The 16673-nt window shown below is 48.9% G+C and overlaps 1 protein-coding gene across 7 annotated transcripts in view; it reads left to right on the forward strand.

Moving 5' to 3' along the window:
* BRD1 (bromodomain containing 1) overlaps nt 1-16673 on the forward strand; it is a 64970-nt gene that overhangs the window by 33267 nt on the left and 15030 nt on the right. For 3 of the 7 annotated variants that reach the window (XM_069100329.1, XM_069100326.1, XM_069100324.1), the window contains 2 exons: nt 633-893; nt 7662-8153. In XM_069100329.1, coding sequence (XP_068956430.1) covers nt 633-893; nt 7662-8153 — 753 coding nt within the window. Of the gene's footprint in view, nt 1-632; nt 894-7661; nt 8154-11572; nt 12668-16673 lie in introns of those variants that run through there. The other 4 variants (XM_069100327.1, XM_069100328.1, XM_069100330.1 and 1 more) reach the window with 3 other exon arrangements.

Genomic DNA, 16673 nt, shown 5'->3' on the forward strand with positions numbered 1-16673 from the left:
ATTTATTGATTTCATATCATGGTGGTTCCCTTTTTGTTGTTTAGAAGTGTGGTTCCCAAGTGTATGATCAAACCGTATGCTTGAATTTTCTGATTGTGCTCTTGGGGTACGTGTGGGAGGCAGTCAGCTGCCTTGGAGAGTCACACGGTTAGGCCTGGAATGTTAGCTAACATCGTGATCTATCACACTTTATTTACAGATCAGCACCCGTTAATCTCTTTGTTTTCTGTGTGGACACCTCTGTGCCAGCAGCTCCACTTGGGGCTTTGCCCATGACCTGTAATACATTCTGGATCTTTATCTGATCGTCTTCCCAAGTCACAGAATAAGCAAAGGAGAGCTAGGTTTTTAAACCACTTGTATTTTATCTGCCTTGGCTTGTGTGTCAGACACTGCAGTATTGGACATCGTGATTGCTGTTCTCAGAGGACAGACCTTTGTCGCGTGCATGCGTGTGTGTGTGTGTGTGTGTGTGTGTGTGTGTGTGTGTGTGTGAAATAGCAGAAGGAGATTTCTTGGAGCTCCATTGGCTTAGGAACATTTGGGAACAGCCTTTTCTCCTGTTTGTTCACAATACTGTATGCACACAGATTGTTAACAAAATGCCTTCACCTCTCTGTTTTTGACTTCAGTGGATCGGTTGCTAAATCCTGCTAACCGAGCGCACATGTCCTTGGAAGAACAGCTAAAAGAATTATTGGACAAACTGGATCTGACGTGCTCAATGAAATCCAGTGGGTCAAGAAGTAAACGAGCAAAGTTATTAAAAAAAGAAATTGCTGTCATTCGAAACAAGCTAAGCCAGCCCAGCAGCCAACCCCCTCCACTGGAGTCAGGTATTGGGAGCTTTGAAGAGGAAGGGGCGCCATTAGAACAGGAAGCAGAAGAGGAAGGTAAGGAGGGCGCCTCGGGCCTGGGCTTTCTGCTGGCTGGTGGGGGCTTGCTGTCCACTGGGTGTACAGGACTAGACGGGGCCCATAGCTTGATGACGAATTATTGAGACATTTTGTCACAGATATTCTCAGAACTAGAGGGCTTCCTGTCAAGACATCTTTGCTTTTATAAATCAAGATTATGCATATGCTGTATTGGGTCTCTTAAAATGATTTGTTCACAAAACATACATATAAACCACTCATTAAAACAGAGATTGGTTACCGTCTTCACAGGCGAGCCAAAGAAGCCTAAAAACCCAGGTAGAATGTTCCGTGAACGTTTAATGAGGCAGAAGTGAGGACGCGGGAAGGTGCCTGGAAGACGCTTTTCCTTCCTTGTCCCCGTCCAGGCCTGGCTTTTTCTGACCTCCCCTTTGCTTTCCCTTCTTCCCTTTCCTGTTTTTTATGTTTGTGTCAGGGTGTATGTGGGAACTGCCAGTTGTTCAGAATTTCTTATCTTAGGCAAGAGACTGTAGAAAAATCCAAAGAGAATTGAGCGGCACAGAAAGATTGTGTAGGCCCGATTCTCTTCATTGGAAAGACTGGCATCGGCTCTGGCAAAGCCGGGCATAATCACTGCAGGGGCCATGTCATGTGTAGTGTCGTAGCTGGGATTTCTGTCCTGAAACGGCTTCTCCCTGAGCCGCCAGAGGAGGGGCAGGTGAAGCCTCAGTTTCCCTGCAGGGCTGGTGCCTCCGGGTAGTAAAAGTCATGAGGGTGAGGGCAGAGATGGCTGGGGCTGCTGGACCACGGGCAGGGGGCACTTAGTGGGAAGGAGAACGGCCACTCTGTGCTCCGTGTGCTACTGGCCTTCTGGGGAGCTGGGGGGGCTCTGCATTCTTCAGCTTGTATGTGGGCGTGCACATGTGCACCCACAACTACACACGTGAATGTGCACATGCAGCACACATCCATATGGGGTCATGCATGTCATGTGTGCACAAGGGATGTGTGTGCATGCATATCTATAGAAACACCCTGTGTGTGCAAAGCTCTAAGATGTCCCAGACGCACAATGCATGCCACACACGGGATCTTTGCATGTGTGAACACACACACAGACTGACATACATTTCTGTACACCCACATACACATGTGTAAACACACGTGTATATTTACAGTAGTATACACAGTGTATGTCTGCATGTGTGAAGGGAAAAGGCATTTTTGGAAGAAAGTCAAGGGAAGAATTGTGGAATCCTGTGCCAAGGCCCCTGACCAGCCATTGCAGTTGTGTGCCTTTCGTCTGGCTGTCCCGTGGCTCTTCCCCAAAAGAGGGAGCCTGTGCCGCACTGTTCCCGCTCATCCTCTGGCTCCCCCGCCGCCCGTTTGGGGAACGGGCTAGGTGTTAGCATTGCGAAGTGGGAGATGGATTTATTCCCTGAAGAGAAGCTGGAGCTGGGGCCATGCTGTGGGCACTTCCCAGAATGCCGAGCCTGCTGCTTGCCTGGCCCAGCTCCAGGTCGCTCGGGGCTCTGTCCGATGGCTCCTCCCCGTGAGTCCTTGAGTGTGGCTTTTCTCCTTTCACCCTGTCTCCTGGCCGCCCTTTCCTTCCTGACCAGATGAGGCCAGGCCGGTTGTCTCGCTCTGCTTCCCCTTGGGTCTTCCTCTCACTGATCTTTTATTGGTTTCGTCTTTTGCCTTTGTTTTGCTGCTTGTAAGGTCAGCCCTTGACGAATGGTCTTTTTGGTGTAAAAGAGCATGTGGGGATGGGCTGTCAGCTGATGTCGGGGATGGCGTTTGTCAGCACATGAGCCCACATTCCTTTTGTTCCATGGGCTCTTTTGTTAAGACCTCGATTTTCACGGGGGTCCTCATGGCCCCATAGATGTCTCCTTCTCCTGGAGATCCTGCCCTTACAACAAAGACCTTTTACAAATTCATCTCTGTTTTCTTCCAGGCCCACACACTCCTTCCCTCCACCTCCTCTCCTCATTGAGATAACTGGAAAACCCAGACCCTGAAAGGAAGGGTTTTTTAAGGCGCAAGAAGAGAAAAAGCACATCAGAACCAGTTAGGGCCCAGATGGCACTGGCTGCACCTCAGGGAGGTTGGAGGTGGGTGGCCCATGGGGGCATTAGAGCCCTGGCCCACCATTCCTCCTCCATGGCCATTGGCGTACCTGCCGCGACCTCGGAGTATGGCTTCAGCAGGCCTAGGGGCAGTAATTTCTCTGCATTTTTCAGGAGATGCTGGAGGAAGAGCAGGGCCGGGCCCAGTGTTCATGGGAGCTGTTGGTCATGCCTGGGCTTTCTGATCCCCTCAGACACACCTCAGAGCTGGGTGCCATCACCTGTGGGTCCTCGCAGCATTCCCAGGGCTGTGTTTGTCTGAGCGCTCCCTGGAAGAGGACCCGGGTCTTAGAGCCTTTCTGGTGACCTTGTCCCCGACTCAGGCTCATTTGGAGCCTGAGAATTTCTTAATTATACCAGTTAATCATTGGCTGTCAGAAAAAACAGATTCTCTTTTTAGAAATTGTCTTCTCCAGCCCTCCGTGCACCTGCAGTCCCCATCCCCCCAGTCCATCAGTCAGCATTTATTAAGCACTTACTGTGTGCCACTTGCACATCTATCACTCGTGGCAATGCCGAGTTGTTAGGGCCTGGCCCCAGACACTGACTGGCCTGCCGGAGAGAGCTACAGCTTTAACCCTTTCCTCTTTGTGGTGACTCCTCCTGCATCGGTGTGGGCAGTAGCTCTTCAGGGCCGGCTGCAGCCCAGCCTCCCCCTTGGGTCTGGGCCTCTGGGGGTCATGCTGGGCTTTCTCGTCTCTCGTACCCGCTGGAGGGATTGACAGAGACACACCGAATGCACAGGAAAGGGGAGAACACAAGTTAGCGGCTCCTTAATAGGATGATGTTTTCCTGAAGAAAACCCTGTATGAATTTAGTGGGAGAGGTAGGAGACCCCGTGGAAACACTTGACGCTTTGGTGGAACTTGCTTTTAAGGTTCAGTAAAAGGGGCAGTCGCTGGTGCAGGGTTTAGAAAAAACCGCTTTTGTTGGAGAGAGATTTTTCAAGACTAGAATCTTCATTTACTTTGTAAATGTAATTCTATCAGTAAGTGGTGCTGTAGTTGACTTCCAGGTCTAAGACACTTAGCATGGATTCTGGACAGCCTCATGCCTGGCTCATAAGGAAGCCCCTCAGATTCTGAGACAGCGTGGCCCCCGGCCTGCTGATCTCGGGGGCTCTTCTCTGAGCTTAGTACAGCCCTGCGGGTTGGGTCTGGCTCAGCCTGAACACATGGCGGCTCCACGTGGCCTCCTTCAGGCCTTGGGGGAGTGCTGGCTCCGGCCTCGTGTGCCAAGACCTGAGTTCAAGCAGGACTTCACAATCTCCGATGGTAGGACCCTGGGCAAGCCCCTTCACCTTGGCCTGCCTCAGTTTCCTCACCTGTAAAATGGGGATAATAATGGCACCTCCCTCCCAGAGTTGTAGAGAGGATCAGATGAGGTCGTGACCGTAAAGCTTAGCCCAGTGCCCGGCACATAGTAGGTGCTTAATAAAAGCTTGTTCCCTCCCCTCTCCTTTTGTGGGCCTTTCCGACCTCCCAGCAGGGCTTCTGAGCCTCGGTCCCCTTCTTGGAATCGGATTTGTAAACGCGTAAGAGAAAGTCTTTAGAATGACAGAGCCCCAGGGTCCCTGCCTCCCCCAGAGCCTTGGTCTTTCCCTGAAAGTTGGCTCCACTGAATGGCGGTTTATTTTCATTCAGTGCACTAGAGCATGGACACGCTCCAGTGTCGGTGTAGTGCTCTTTGACAGCCGAGAGACATGAGAACAGCCTGAAAGAGTGGGGTGCGTTTTCTTGAGCCTTCCCCTTTGAAGAGCCTGTGCCTCCAGCCTCAGGCAGGCCCCCCCTGCGTCACTCACCTTCAGACCCTGTGAGGAGAAGGAAGATCCCAGGAGGCGCTGGGGGGGGGGGGATGGCTTTGTTTGGTCTCTAGAGATGCTTTTCTTCGTAGTAAAACTCGCAAGCTTTTACATCTTGTTCTGTGGGTGCAGGGAAGCTGGCTCTGTGCACACGTCTGTTATGCCCCTTGGAACTTTCAAAGTCATTGTGTTGATGGTTCCCAGGATATGTGGACTGACGTGTGGGAAGAATTCAGCGCCAAGAGAAGGGATTTTCTGCCGTGTCTGCTTTTGGGGAGCATCTGGTCAGCCAGGAAGCCCCTGACCTTTTTCCCTTAGACAGGCAGCATGCAGTGGCGGTGCCCCCCTTGTGGGCAGCAGGATCCCCCGCAGGCTCCAGCTGACAAGCTGCTCTCCTGGGTTTGCTTCACTCCTAACCTGGCTTTGCACATCTGCACGCGCTCATAGCGGCTTTTGTTTCTCTTGCTTCTTAGTTGGTGTGGGAAAGGGAAAAAGGGGACCTGAAGATAAAAGGGAATAATTAGGTGATTATAAATACAGACAAGTGCTGAAGTTTGTAACTGCCCTTGACTGGAGGAGAGCCCCTCTTCAGGAGCCCCCACTTAGCTCTGCCATAGAATACAGAGGCGGTAGGGCAGCCTCATGCCGGCCTTCCTGCAAGGACTGAGAGGATGTTTGCTATTGGCCTCTGGGTCTGGCCTGACAGTGCGAGCCCTCAGCGGAAGGCTGTGGGGAAGGGCTCTTCTTTTTAGTTAGTCCTGATTTCTTTTAAGTGATTCAGGCAGTATTTGCAAACTCTTCCAATACTTGTCTTCCCAGGGGCATTATAACAACAGTTCTAACAACCAGGCTCTCCCTGGTTTTTCATGAGGATGATAGAAAATGCCTCCATTCTCTGAAAAGAGCCAGGCGCCCCATAAAGGAAGTTGTGAAACACTGTCCCCTTTAACCGGCTGCTTGGCGTCATGGCCTTTTTTGTGACTCGAGGAGGCTCTCTGCTTTGCTTTTGGAGAAAGCCTTTCTTTCTCAAGGTTACCATTGGAAAGTGACTTGGTTTTAACCAGTCTGTAAGAACTTAAACAGATTTTTAATGTGTCTCAGCAATAAGAATGTCTTGAGAATGTGCTTTTAAAATTCAAACACGAGCTCAGACAGCCTCAGAGCCAGAGGCGTTGAGGTGGCGCACCACAGAGGTCAGACCCTGCTTCAGATGGCTGACTGCCTCGGTTTCCTCATCTGTAAAATGGGAACTGATAGCAGCACCTGCCTCCCAGGATCCAACGAGATAATCTTGGCATGAAAGTGTCATGTGCTGTGTCTGGCACAGAGTAATTGCCGTGTAAAGGCTCATTGCCTGCCCTGCCTTTTCCACACTTTTCTGTTTTGAATAATGATCAGAATCCTCTTTTCCTTTCCCAAATAAATCCCACCCTAAATGGTGTCTTGAGAGGGTGGGTGGGTGGTATTTTAAGTTGCCCAACCAGTTTTGTGAGAAATTTAGAAAAATTGGGATAAGAATTGTAGAAATTTCCCAGTTTGCTTCCACAGTCGGAGGAGGATGATCTCAGCAGACCTTTAGGGTTATGCAGTTAGCAGCGTCTCCACGGGAAGTGATGCTGCTTTGGGTGGGCTTGCACCGTAACTGTATGGGCCTGACCTCTTCTTCAGCCTCTGACACTACATGGGTGGAGCGACATCGTCCTCCTGGGACTAGCGCTTAGAAAGTGACCAAGTCCCCGGAGCCTTTTTCAGATTGTAAGAGGGCTTGAGGGCCCTCACAGTCTTTGACCCGTGACCCTCCTTGCACTTCCTCTCTGCACACTGGGGAGGCTGGTCCCCACCTGGGTTGCACTGGCTCCCTGGACCTGACTCTTGCTTTGCCCTCAAGTCTGCTCCTGGGGGAGGCCCCCAGAGGCCCCTTGTATTACAGCAGCCTGCTATTACCCAAGGGGCTGAGACTGAAAACAGCCAGCATTCCAGCTTAAGGCTAATGCTTTTGGTCCTTGAAAACATTCAGGGGACCTTTTTTGGTTTGTGCTAAATCATAAGGATCATTTTGGGATGTTTGAAGTGAACAAGGGAGGCATGGTGCTCTCTCTAGCTGGAGTTGTCCAAGGTCTTGTGACCCTGGAAGTGTTCACTCCCACAGTGTACGGATGTTCCCCTGTCAGAAATCTAAGGCCTGGGGAACTGGCCAGGTACAGCCCTTTGACTGAATCCAGACTTCACAGAACAAATGCCCTTCGTAAAAGGATTTGTTCTGTGGGACTTGGACTTGGTCAGAAGGCTGCAGCCGAAGACCTAGAGGGCGCATGTGACCTCGAGGCTGCTGGCTCCCCTGTGTAAATGGTGATCAGGTTCTGGGGAAACTGATCTCTGAGTTAGTTCTTGCGAGATCCAGGGAATTGAACCGAGTCCCCTTTCCATTGGTCACTCACTGTATCATGGCACAAGGAGGCTGGAAACGCACCTTTCATAAGCTGCCTTTAGTTTTGTGAAGGCTTCCCCTTCAGGTAAGCTCAGTGGTCAGATGAGCCTTGTGGGTGAAATGATCTTTGCTGATTTTTGGACAGACAGTAATTTTCCCAACACACAAGTCTGGCCCTGCAGCTTGGTCCGCTAAGCCCTCTGCTGCTAGGCCAACATGGCAGGTGGACGGGACCTTTAGCGCTGGCTTTCAGCGTCGCTCTGCCGCTTGTGGCGAGCAGACAGGCCTGTATATCAACTATTGTGTGCTGTTTCCTTAACTGAACTTAGTATATTTTGGTGGACGTCACATTTATAATAAGTTTTATAATACATTTTTTTAATGATCAGTTTTCAAAAATCACCCTTTATTTATAATTTTTTCAGGAGATAAATCTCCCCCTAAACTTGAACCATCAGATGCATTACCTCTTCCTTCAAACTCGGAGACTAATTCAGAGCCACCAACCCTCAAACCAGTAGAACTCAATCCAGAGCAGAGTAAACTATTCAAAAGAGTAAAATTTGGTAATGAATTACATAGCACGTCCATTCAGAAAGAAATGGTAAATGGACACACTCCAGAACATAGACCTGACAGTAATCTCAATGATTCGACAGTCTCTGCAGTAGCTGACTCATCCACCGATGTAAACAGACGTACCTCTGTTCTCTTCTGCAAATCGAAAAGTGTAAGCCCCCCCAAGCCTGCCAAGACCACTGAGACCCAGCCAACTTCTCCACAGCTAGGGACCAAAACCTTTTTGTCTGTAGTCCTTCCAAGGTTGGAGACACTTCTGCAGCCAAGGAAAAGGTCCCGGAGCGCCTGCGGAGATTCCGAAGCCGATGAGGAGTCCCCGGGAAAGCGCCTGGACACAGGTAAATGGCATCAGCGGGATGGCTTCTGCCTTTGGGGGCTTGCACAGTGTGCTTCCATGTCGTGGCGTGTGTGTGTGTGTGTGTGTGTGTGTGTGTGTGTACGCGCATGCCCGCCCGTGCCTGTGTGGATGTGGGAGAGCGAGGTTATAATTTTAGCAGCTGCAATTTTGATTCTTTATAAAAGTGAAATTCACCTCGTTTCGTCCCAGTGAATCTACAATGTTGAACCCATGCTCTGTCCCCCCAGTTGTCCCTTGGAGTGAGTGTCAGTTTGGGTTCCAGTCCCCCGTGCCTGTTACTCTCTCCTCTCCCCCCCCTTTTTGCCTTGCTCTTTATCCATCATCCAGTGTTGTCTTGGTTTCTCAGAGAGAAGAGCATGGTTATATTCCCCAGGAGCCATTAAGTCAAGTGTTGAGGCTTGGGTTCAAGGTTGCACTCCTAGGTCCTTCATTTGTCATTGCACGTGTCTTGATTTTTCCACCTTTTTGCTCAGCACACACAGAATTGGGACGTCTGGGCTGTGCTCAGTGCATTGGGATAGCTGGGATTTGTGGGGGGTGGGTGAAAAGAGGAATTACATGTGCCTAAATGCTGCTTGTGACTTGCAGCCTCCCATGCTCAATGGCTGTGGTTTGGCTTCTGACCCTTTCTGAGGTCATCCTCAGGGCAGCTGGACAGACCCCTGCAGCGCAGGCACTCAGGGCCATGCGAGACAGTTTGTGGGTGCTTGATCTTACATAAGAAGGAGCAAGTGGGGGCTGTTCACTTGAGCTGCTCTCAGGCTGAGTGAATATCCTTTCGGGCAGGGTGGGTGTCCACGGTGGTCTGTGTAGAATGAAGTTCCGGTCATCCCTGAGAGCAGCCCCCGAGGGGGTTTTCTAGCCTTTGTCTCAGTGACCTTTGCTAAAGCATATTTTCCTTCATGGAACTTTACAAAAAAGCCTTGTTACAGCACTGGATGCTGCTTAGAGATAATCCTTCGTGGCAGGATTGGAGGGAGAAAAATGGGAAGTGTCTCAGTTAGAATGGTCATGGTGTTGCCCTTCGTATGTTCCTGAAGCATTTGTGCCCATCAGTCCTTGAGTGGGTGAGCACATCGATGGGGGCTCCAGTCCCACTGTTTGGCAGAAGGGAGAAGACCAGTGACTTTTTAAGTTGCTCTTTGTCTTATGAATTGCCTTGGCCAAAGACTTGATTCCTTCCTGACCAGCTAGCCCCTGCAGGGGATGAGTCCGTGGTCCACAGACAGCAGACACGAGTTTATTACCAGAAATGGTCTTGAAGTCTTTGTGTCTGACAGGTAGGACCTGCCAGAGTTTATTCTCTGCTGGCTTAACCTCTAAGAGCCTAGGGTGGCTGATCATGGAAGAATGGGGGGAGGGCTCTCTGAATATGTCTGATTCTGCTCTGATGGGGCGTCACTGAGCCCTGCAGCCTGGGTTTTGCTTTTGTTGCCCCTTCTACAATCAAAACCTGGTGCTACTTTGCCTTAGCTTCTGGGTTGGTTGTTTACAGCCACAAAGAGTCCTGGGGTTCATGCCAGGGCAATTGAGGAGTGGGTAGGTCATCATGCCAGGCTCTTGTTATGCCTGCCTTCTACCATATTGTGGAAGACTTTGTGATTCCTTCTTTATGTAAGTATGGGGTCAGTGGCCCGGAATGACTGGGAAGAGGAAAATGGCAGGTAGATTGATTAGGTTAGACCAAACTCTTGGCCAGTTGGCCTCATTTGTTAAAGCTTCCAACTTTGAATAGGGGCCAGTGTGGGAGCAGTGAAAAGGGTCCCTAGCTTGGACCTGTACCTGTCATGGACACCTGCGTATCTATCCACAAGGCGCGCAGCCTCCCTGGGACCCAGTTTCCTCTGTAAAATGAGACAGCTCATTTTTGAATACTTTTCTGCTTTCAGTCTCATCTAATCTTTTTTTTTTTTTTTTTTTTTTTTTTTTGAGAAAAGGCCAAATCATCCTGCAGGGTTTTAATCCTTCTCTTACCATTTAGCTTAATGTAGTTAGGGGAGTGATTTTCTTTTAAATTTCTCATATAATGTAGGTAAAGTTATATTATACACAAACTTTACACAAATTAATTTTGAAAACTTTGGGGTTGAATGTACGGATTCAAGAAACTGTACATATCCACAGGAAATTTTGCATTTTATGTCATTAATGAACTATTCACAGACCCTCTCTTTTTGAAGAATGTGTGCATTCTGAAAGAGTTATGTGCCTTTAAAACATTTTGTGTCAGCTAGAGGAATAAACATTTAAAAGTTCATAAGCTTTTTTAAGGTTTTTAATACTTTACAGATTGATGATAAGTTTGCCAAATGAGAAAAATGCTGGGTTTTAAAATAATTGTTTGCCATTTGCATCCAAGCATCTTCACTATTTTTAGCTCATAACAAGCATCATTGTCATCGAAAAATCCATTCTGAAGCAGTCTGGCAATATTTCCCCATATTTTGTTAAGCTCAAGATGGCATGTCATAGTTTCAGCAAACAATCGTTAAGGGAAAGTTTAGATAATGAAAATTATCCCGTCTCCTTTGGTGATCACCAGAAAGGGAAAATGGGAAATGCCTGGGTCTTCTGATGCCCAAGGCTGGCTTGTTTTGTTTAAGGGAGGTAGGTGGGAGCCTTGACATCGAACTTAGGAGGTCGCCCAAATGGGTCCCATTTCTTTGTTTGAAATCCCGTGCATTCAGGTCTGTAGATGGTCTCAACATGTCTTTACTGGAGAGGGACAAGATGGCGGTCCGTTTAGGCACAGGCAGCATCAGTGGAAACCGTAATTTGGCATTGAAGATGTAATTGAGCACTCACTGTTTGCCTGTGTCCTAATGTCTCAGCCAGTTTTGAGAAGGCTGAGATGAACACTGTTCAGTCCATCCCCTGCTTTTCCAACAGAAAGGCCCACTTATTTGTAGACTCGAATGTGTCTTCTCTTCAGAGCTTTCCTTGTTATGTCATGATTTGAGTGAGCGTTAAATACCTTTTGGCTACAGTTGTACCGGCTGTAGCTAATACTCACTGTTCTGGTAAAGAATTGTTAATAAATCTCAAACTGACTAAAGCTATTCCTTTGAAGTAGTTCTTTGTCGATATCTCAAGTGGGTCATAATCTGTTGAAACAACTTCCTAATCATTTCTTTTACAACCAGAGCAGCTAATTGTTCTTGGGACTCCCTTGATATCCTCCTTTCAGAAAATACTCCATAGCTGTCGTATTTCTCCATTTCTTGTGATGTTTAATCCTCCACTGTTTTGCAGCTCTCCAGTGGTGACCATGGTGTATTGGTAATTAGAAGGAATTGGGCTTGGCTTTAAGAGTAAACTTGTCATAGGACCAGCCCCAGGAAGATACTTTTTACACATTTGATGCTGACTGAAATGGAGATTTCTGCTTTCTTATTCCAGAATGCCAGTAGATTTCAGTGGATGCATGATGAATTCCTATGTACTTCTGAAAAAGATGCTTAACATGAAGTTTTCATGACCCAACACTTTGCCAGGAGCCTTTAGTAACATTTCCACTAAGCCAAAATTCCATCATTCAGGAGCTCCAGGGAAGCTGTCATTTGATGTTTCTCTCTGTTTAATGAACACTCTTACCACACCTGGCTCATCCCAAGTTTCTCTGCTTCTCTTGAGCTGTTGATCCAGACCCAGACCTGGGGGCAAAGGTTGAGAACTTTTCAATTCCTGTCAACCATTTGTCCTCATCTGCACCTTTGGTTGCCTTCCACAAGCCTCGGGATTCTTGCTCCAATTTGCCTTCTTTCTCTGAGGACTTGAAAGTATTCTGAGCCTTGGTGATCTTGTCAAAGATTCATCAGGGCACCCTGAGCCAATAGGGATGCTTTCCGGTGTTCGACAGTGTTCGACATGCCCTCCAAGGTCATGGATTCAGATCCGGGTCAAGCTCACTTAGACTTTCAATCGTGCACCTTTGTGGAGTGTTGTTTTCTTGCCTGTTGGGGTTTGGGGCACCTCTTTGGAGAGCCATGTGCTTTCTGTGGAACCAAGTAGTGACCTGCCTCCAGCTGGAGTGAGCACCCTCTTTTATCCTTCATTGGAAGCAATGTAGGAAAGTGTGAATACCGTAGTCTTGATGGATGACACCTTGGAAGAAGGTTGTATTGTTATCTCAATAACTTTCTCATGTTTTTCATAGTCATTTCTTTATCGAAAATGAAGAACCGAACCAGCACTAAGGTGCCAATCCATGCTTCCTCTGAGCCTCTTGGTAGCTGGTTCTAGCCGTGTGAAAGATTCATAGATGTGTTTCAGTGTCTTTGGACTGCATTGGGAAGATGGCTGGTTTTTTGGGTTCCTTTCAGTCAGACTAAATGGCTTTTTCACTGTTTTCCAGGTTCTCATATTTACTAATATGCCGGGGTATTTATCTCTTTGGATCCTAATTATTTTCTATTATCTTCAACTTGGATTGGAATTCTATTAACTGATCATTTTGGAACGCAGAAAGACCATTGCATTTCAAGTAATTATGCTGGATCATGTTGGAGACGCCAGCCGTCCTTAAAACAAACCAAAAACATGAACCCTGTTGGAGGAAATCTTTGACATTTATGAACCTAAGCTCTTCATTCAGTCCATTTCCCCATCTCTGTAAGTTAAAAGTCATACACGTTGTGGTTCTCTGTGACATTGGTCCATTTTTCTCCTCTTCCCATCTTCCATTCCCAGAGCTCTTGGCTCATCATTCCTTTGGAAGGGCTCTTTGGGAAGGTTTTTGGCAACCTAAGTTTCCCTTCCATTGAAAATTCTAGATATGTGTAGCAGTGTTTATTTAATAGTCACCTTAACCCTGCTGTACTTGAAAAGAATGTGATTGGCTGGCAGACATTGTCACTGTGTGTCTCGAGTCGCCAGAGCATTCAGTAAGTAGTGCTTCAGCAGAATACTGGACAAGGTCCCCGGCCTTGCCACCGTTGGTCTGATGCTGAAGTTGGCCGCCACTGGCGGATGTCTTCTCCGTCGGGCCTTGTCCTCAGACCTGGAAGCCCCTAGTTGCAAACTGCTGTATTGCTTACAACACAGACTCAGTGAATGTAACAGATCTAGGGTGGCCCCTTTTCCTGGCTTTTTGGGTTCTCCTTCCGTTTCTTATCATTATACTCTTTTAAAGAAAATTTAATTTGTTATGAATTTGTTCACAGCATCAAATTCTGTCCGGATTAGCAGGAACAGTAGAAGATTGTAACTTGCTATTATAAACATTTTAAGAAATGATCTTCTTACCTTGGAAGAATCTTTCTCGAGGACCAGGGCCTTGCTTGTTTCTTTACACATGCTTTTAGTTTCAGGATTTGTGGTATGGCATTTCTGTAGCACTTCTCTCTTGACAAGATGACAGTGATTATGGGACATGGGCTGGTCTAACCTTTCATGAATTTTGTGAAGTTTTTAGAATTTAGAGCCTGGGTGCTTGCTGTAGAAGGATTGAAATATGTAGGTGTAAGGTATAAAGTCTAGCTCTAAAGTGCTTTAAACCAGTGGGTCACAACCCACAGTCTAAGAAGCGATGAAGGGAACGGAAAAGTTTAACAAGCTGCTTCAAACACTCCCCACCTCCCACATACATCCCCACGTCGACACCTACCTCCTTCACCCATCAGTCAGCAGTGTGAGCCCACAAACAGCCTCTCCCAGAGTCCGCTATCACTCAGGGCTGTCGATGTGACGACTCTCAAAGAAAGGAGACTTTACCGATGCCTCTGCAGAGGAGAGCCTGCTGATGGACTGCACTGAATGTGCTGTGAGAGTTGTTAAAGTTGTTTGATTACGTAAATATTTTATTGATTCCATTGGTTTTCCTCTTAAGTGATTTCTGGATATTTCTCCTCTCCATTATAAGATTAACCATAAATTTAAAAGGTCAGTGGTAATAGTTGGGTCAAGACCTCAAACAAAATCTTTAGGTTTCCATAAAGTAGACTCAAGCGAGTGAAGAAATAAGCAGACGAAGTGCTTTTGTTTGGCCCTCCCTTCAGGCCTGCCCAGCCTCTGCCACGTTTGGCCCTGGTTTTTTCCTTTCCCTTGGGAAAAAACCTTGCCATGAGTCTTCACATCCTTTGGCTCTGCTCACTTCGCTCTGTGATCGATGCAGATTTCACATCCAGGAGTGTGAAGGGCCTGGTAGATGCAAATTCCAAAATGCGGTGGCTTGATAACTTGTGACGTCAGCTATGGAGGCCAGGGAGGAGAGAGGTGATGAGTGAGTTAGGTGTTATTGTGGCTGCAGCCACCGTGCCCAGGCCTCTGGTCACCTGGTTAGAACAAATGCCATCTCACAAACTGTGTTGGGAGCAGACGTTGTTTCTAGACCGAGCTGCCCATCCCAGAGTGTCTGATGGCATAGTGTGATCAGGCTGGGAGAGGAGCCCGGCCTGGACGTGTGGCTCTGGCCATCAGCTTTGGCTTTCTGCTTGGATGCTTGAGTCACTTCATGACGTGGAAAGGGCCAGAAATGAGGCTAAGTCAAGTCAGCTGGCACATTCCCGTGTGCCAGGCCCTCTGCTGAGTGCGGGGATAGACACGCCAGCCGCCCCCTAGGTGGCTCAGTCTCTGACGGGGGAAGGCAGCGTGGTTCTGAGGAGGCCCAGGTGGAGCCAGGGAGGGGCGGGCAGGCTCTTTCAGGTTGGGCTACTCACTCTCCGCTTGTGTTTGACGACATTCAGAACAGTTTTTTTACTTGCTCAGTAACTACGGAGATTGTATACTGGGTCTTTTCCTTAAGGCCAACATTTTGGGATGTAAGAATGGGGATCTTTTACAGAAGTTTATTTTGACAGGCGCCATCGCCCCGAGCTAATTGGCGATGTTGGGTGGGCTCCTTTTTTCCCTTGCGTAGTGTCCGTAGCACCATCACGGGCCTTTGGGGCGTGGGACCAGGGGCTCAGACTGTCCTTTGGTGTTTCCTGGCAGGGCTTGTGCCTCCATTGAGTGGCCCCCTTTCTCCATGTCACCTTGGGGGCAGGCTTCAGCTCTTTAGGGAAAGGATGTGCCCTGCAGTGTGGCCTGCCCTCTGAGGCAGCCTCTGCTCGCCTCACTATTTCACGTTCTCCTGGTGGTGGCCGTTCCCAGACCAGTGAAATTGGCCACCAGCAGCCAGGCCTTGGGGCTGTCTCTGGTTAGGCCACTGTGGGCGTGCTTATTTTCTGGGGGGCCACTTTGGGGAAGTGAGTACTCATAGAAGTTTACAGAGGGGAGCTTGCCAGGGATAAGTGTGCTGTCTTGTAATGAAACTTTTAAAAAGGAGTCACAGACCCCCTGCAGAGGGCACTGCTTTTAGTTACAGCCTCTACATGTCAGAAACAAGGAGGCCAAACCGGGCTGTGTCCAGAGCCTCGATGCTTCTAGAGGCTGCTGGTAACTGGGCATCTTTGTCTTAGAGAGGAGAAATAGGCTGGAGGTGGGAGGTGGGCTTGGCCAAGACCTGGGTGCAGGGGGCCAGCCGCCCTCAGCATGGAGCCTTTCTTGGTGTCGTCAGCTCTTAGGGCTTCTTGCTGCGGCATCGTGTTGAATTCACTTCTCTGCCTCTGTGTCTGGTCCTCGGGTGGAAGGAGGGTCCTGGGGGGCAGAGCTTGCACTTCCAAGTATTCATGCCTAGTCTGCTTACACATGTTGGAGCTCACTTGAATTAATTTAAATTTTTTTGGGGGAGGGCAATTGGGGTTAAGTGACTTGCCCAAGGTCACATGGCTAGTTTTTGTGTTAAGTGTCTGAGGCCGGATTTGAACTCAGGTCCTCCTGACTCCGGGGCCGGTACTCTATTCACTGTGCCACCTAGCTGCCCTTGAATTAATTTAGACTGGGCTTTCTGGGGGACTCTTGGGATCCCGTCCCTTGGAGGTTTCCAGAGCCCAGGCCATCGTCAGCAGGGTTTGTGCCTTTTGCTCTGAGCTGAAGCGGGTGCCCTCAGAGGGCCCTGCTATTCTCTGCCTCCATGCATAGAGTTGTCATTCTCCTGCTGCCCCGTGACCAGCCGGCGGGCCCTTCTAAGGGGAGCCTTGGTAACGGGTGGAGGCAGCTGGCCAGAGAAGGAGAGGGGAGCCCAGAAGGACAAGGAGTCCTGAAATCTCCACGGTCATCACAGAGACCGGGATGTTCTGATTGTGCCTTGGGGATGTGATGGGAACCCACAAAGGAGAGGCCTGGGCCAAGGGCTGGGAGGCCAGGGAGGAGGTCTGAGGGGCCTGGGAAAGCTTTGTAGAGGATGCAGCATCACAAGCCCTTGGACAGATTGCTTGGGGTCAGGGCATGGGCTGGAAGAGGCCAGAGAACTTTCCTCAAGAAGGAGAGGAGGAGGAGGCCTGTATGATAGAGCTGCTTGCCTGTCTCCAGACCAGAGCCTTGTTTTCTGGGGAAGCTGGGAAGGATGTCCCAGGGGCAGGCAGGCTCTCCTGGGAGGGCTGGAGGCTGCTGCTGGCTTGGAAGGAGCCACTGAGCTCCCTCCGGCCCCCTGTGTAAGGTGGGATCAGTAGTGCTAATGCTT

Source organism: Petaurus breviceps, unplaced genomic scaffold (assembly GCF_028583685.1).
Source record: "Petaurus breviceps papuanus isolate PSGF00001 unplaced genomic scaffold, PetGlider_PUasm1.0 391, whole genome shotgun sequence".
Classification (NCBI taxonomy): Eukaryota; Metazoa; Chordata; class Mammalia; order Diprotodontia; family Petauridae; genus Petaurus; species Petaurus breviceps.